This window comes from Cibotium barometz, chromosome 2 (genome assembly GCF_041138505.1).
Source record: "Cibotium barometz isolate CiBa-2024 chromosome 2, ASM4113850v1, whole genome shotgun sequence".
In the NCBI taxonomy this organism is placed as follows: Eukaryota; Viridiplantae; Streptophyta; class Polypodiopsida; order Cyatheales; family Cibotiaceae; genus Cibotium; species Cibotium barometz.
The window spans coordinates 70314723-70317522 of record NC_141047.1 but is presented as its reverse complement, the minus strand read 5'-3'; the positions used below and the strand labels follow the sequence as shown (position 1 = coordinate 70317522).

At 48.0% G+C, this 2800-nt stretch overlaps 1 protein-coding gene across 1 annotated transcript; it reads right to left on the bottom strand.

The window, feature by feature from the left end:
• Positions 1–297: 297 nt before the first annotated feature.
• LOC147641417 (omega-hydroxypalmitate O-feruloyl transferase-like) lies at positions 298–2573 on the bottom strand. The gene is made up of 3 exons (XM_086821200.1): positions 1953–2573; positions 1288–1807; positions 298–827 (listed from the first exon to the last, which is right to left on the bottom strand). Exons 1-3 carry the CDS (start codon positions 2394–2396, stop codon positions 448–450), a joined length of 1344 nt encoding a protein of 447 aa, XP_086677326.1. The 5' UTR covers positions 2397–2573; the 3' UTR covers positions 298–447.
• Positions 2574–2800: the final 227 nt, after the last annotated feature.

The window sequence follows — 2800 nt, the reverse complement described above, 5'->3', positions numbered from 1 at the left end:
AACCTTCCTTCTCAGTCTAGCGCCTCTCTTTCTCGCTGATTGCCCACACGACATGGCTTCCTTCGATCTCTGCAGGAAAGCTTGCAAACTGTCACGCAAGGGGCTCACATGGGTGCTTAAGATATGGAAACTGGACGCACTCCCGTTTCATGTACGATTGCAAGAGGCAGGGTTCTCCCTATATATATATATATATGTACATATATATATATATGTACATATATATATATATGTACATATATATATATATGTACATTTTGCACATTCGATTTGAAGTAGAAAATGACAATATTATTCTTGAATATCCCTGGTCAATTAATTACTTTAGACGCAAGAAAAAGAGCATTTCGCTGCCCCATATCTATTCAAACAAACTGGGTAAACCCAAAAAAAAAAACAAAGTAGTGATAGCTCTCAACCTATTCTATGTGTACTATTTCTTAACGCTTAAAATTCATATATGAGCTTCTCAAACTTCTGCATGTGGGAAGGCTCAAGGGCAATGTAGAGGTTGAGCCCTTCTTGAGTTCCATTGGAGAGCAGCAGCACAAACTCCACCATTGCATTCACAACAGGGCCAGCATAAATGGGCTTCCCCCACCCAAAGTCAATGAGATAGAAAGGGAGCTTCCACCACGCGGACAAGAAGATACCTCCAGGTAGATTGGGGACGCCCCCATGAACTGCTCCCCAATCAATTGAAGACCTTATGTACTCATCAGTTATGGCATTGGTGGCCTCTTGGATCTTTCCCACTGCAAAAGATAAACTGCCTTTCTGTAGCTCCTCTGCAGGCACATTTGCAAAGGCAGAGAGGATTGCATTGCCTGTGGTATCACGAATCAACCGTGGTATCAGCATTCCAATAATGAATGTGAAGACCTGTGCAAAACGGCATGAGAACTATGCAGCTAACGTGCATTGCATGCCCATTAAGAATTGATCCAACCTCCTTCCGCACAGAGATTGCATGCACCTATACATTTGGAACTCTCCATGTAAAGAAGCAGGGGACACCACATTCTAGTGGAAGTGAGCTATGTATGGCAAATGCGGGCACTTCATTTGAGTTGGTTTCATGAAGGGAATATACTCAGTCCAGTCTCATGTCCATGGGTCACATCTACTGAATACATGCAAGAACTGGTGTAAACACACACACACAACACATTCCAGATGATTTCAGCCATACATGCACACACTTCATTCGAGATAACTGTATGAAGAGAAATGCAATCAACACACCAATACTAGATGCAATGTCATGTCACAGAGGTAATTAGAGACCTGTGAATCCCTTGGGTAGAGGCGGCTTGATCCGGGACCGAATGTCGACGGCAAAAAGTACTTTTGAAGGCGCTGAAGGGGGCATGCCAATGGCCTTGGTTCTGGCCTGCCACACATGGGCAGCAATGGCATCGAAGGAGGAGCACTTCTGTAGGGAGGAGTCTGCCATGGCCGCATCCTTAAGGCGGTTGATCATGTCACCACTGCAGGGGAAGATCTTGTAGATGTGCTTGTGTGAGAGCTCAATGGCTGCAAAGTCTAGATCAGCTAACTCAGCAGTAGTAAATGAGGTACCCTTTGGTATGTCAGACAATTTGAGGTACTCAGGGTGCTCGAATTTGACCTGGGGAGGGTCCCTAGGCTTGAAGATGGTCCTATCAGGCTTGGGCTCAATTGGGATCCCTTCCCCTCTAGATAGAGAAGAGAAATTCAGCACAAATTCAAGAGCCCCAAACCCATCAAAGATAGCATGGTTCATGGAAAATCCGATCGTGAAGCCGCCACACTTGAACATTGTAACCTGCACATTCCAGAAGCATGTAGAACAGAAAAGGGAAGACTCACCAAGTCTTGCTTGAACTTACAGCAAAAAGCAGTCAAGGAGAAATGAGCCCACCATAATCTGTGGATACTGGTAAACAAGTGCAGTGAAAGAGATGTCCAACCTGCATCATGAGGAGGGGGTTGTCAGTCATTTTGAGGGCATTGGCAGCTTGGAGCACCAGGTTTCGGAACGCGGGGTTGGGGTAGGTGACATCTCCGAGGTCAGAGATGGTGAGCTCCGTGGAGGCAGCAGCAAAGAGGGCGCCTTGCCGGTTGCAATCGATCTGGAGCTTCCCCTGCTTGCTGAGCTGCAGCCGGCCCGCCATGAAGTGGTAGGGAACTAGAATGTCACCCAGGCACTGCCTAAGCTTGGGCACCACATCATTGCGGCTGCCATGGCCCGGGGTGGCAGGGTAGAAATAGACTGTGTCGACGATGTAGGCAACACACTGGTCTATCTGGGAGAGGTAGAGAGGGGAAGGATCAGTGGGTGCGGACGGGAGGATGGTCTCAACGCGGCCCACGTGCACGGGGAGGGAGAGAGGGGCATCACCTTGAGAGCCCATGGGTAGCTTGCGTCCAGAGCAATGGCTGTGGGATGTTGCTATTGCGGGCGAGCTGAAGGAACTGATCAGAAAGCGCTAGCTTCAACGTGGGAGCGAGCTAGCTCGGAGAGGAAAGTGTTGTCACCAGTAAACGAGTGAGGGGGGGACGCAAAAGTAGGACTCGGGCAAATTTATCTTGGCGTCATGTATTTGGCCGCCTGCCTATATTAATTAATCGGCGAAAGCGAGATCGCAAATTTTGCTTGCCTGGATCCCAGTTTTCTCCAACATTCATTCAATGACATATGGGGGGTAGTGCTACCATCAACCATAATCAATGCGCAACCTACCTACGCCTCCGTGCGGTGCGACCTTCCTCTTTTCTTTTTTTTTTGCCCCTTCATTGCCGTCGAAGTGGTGCGTGA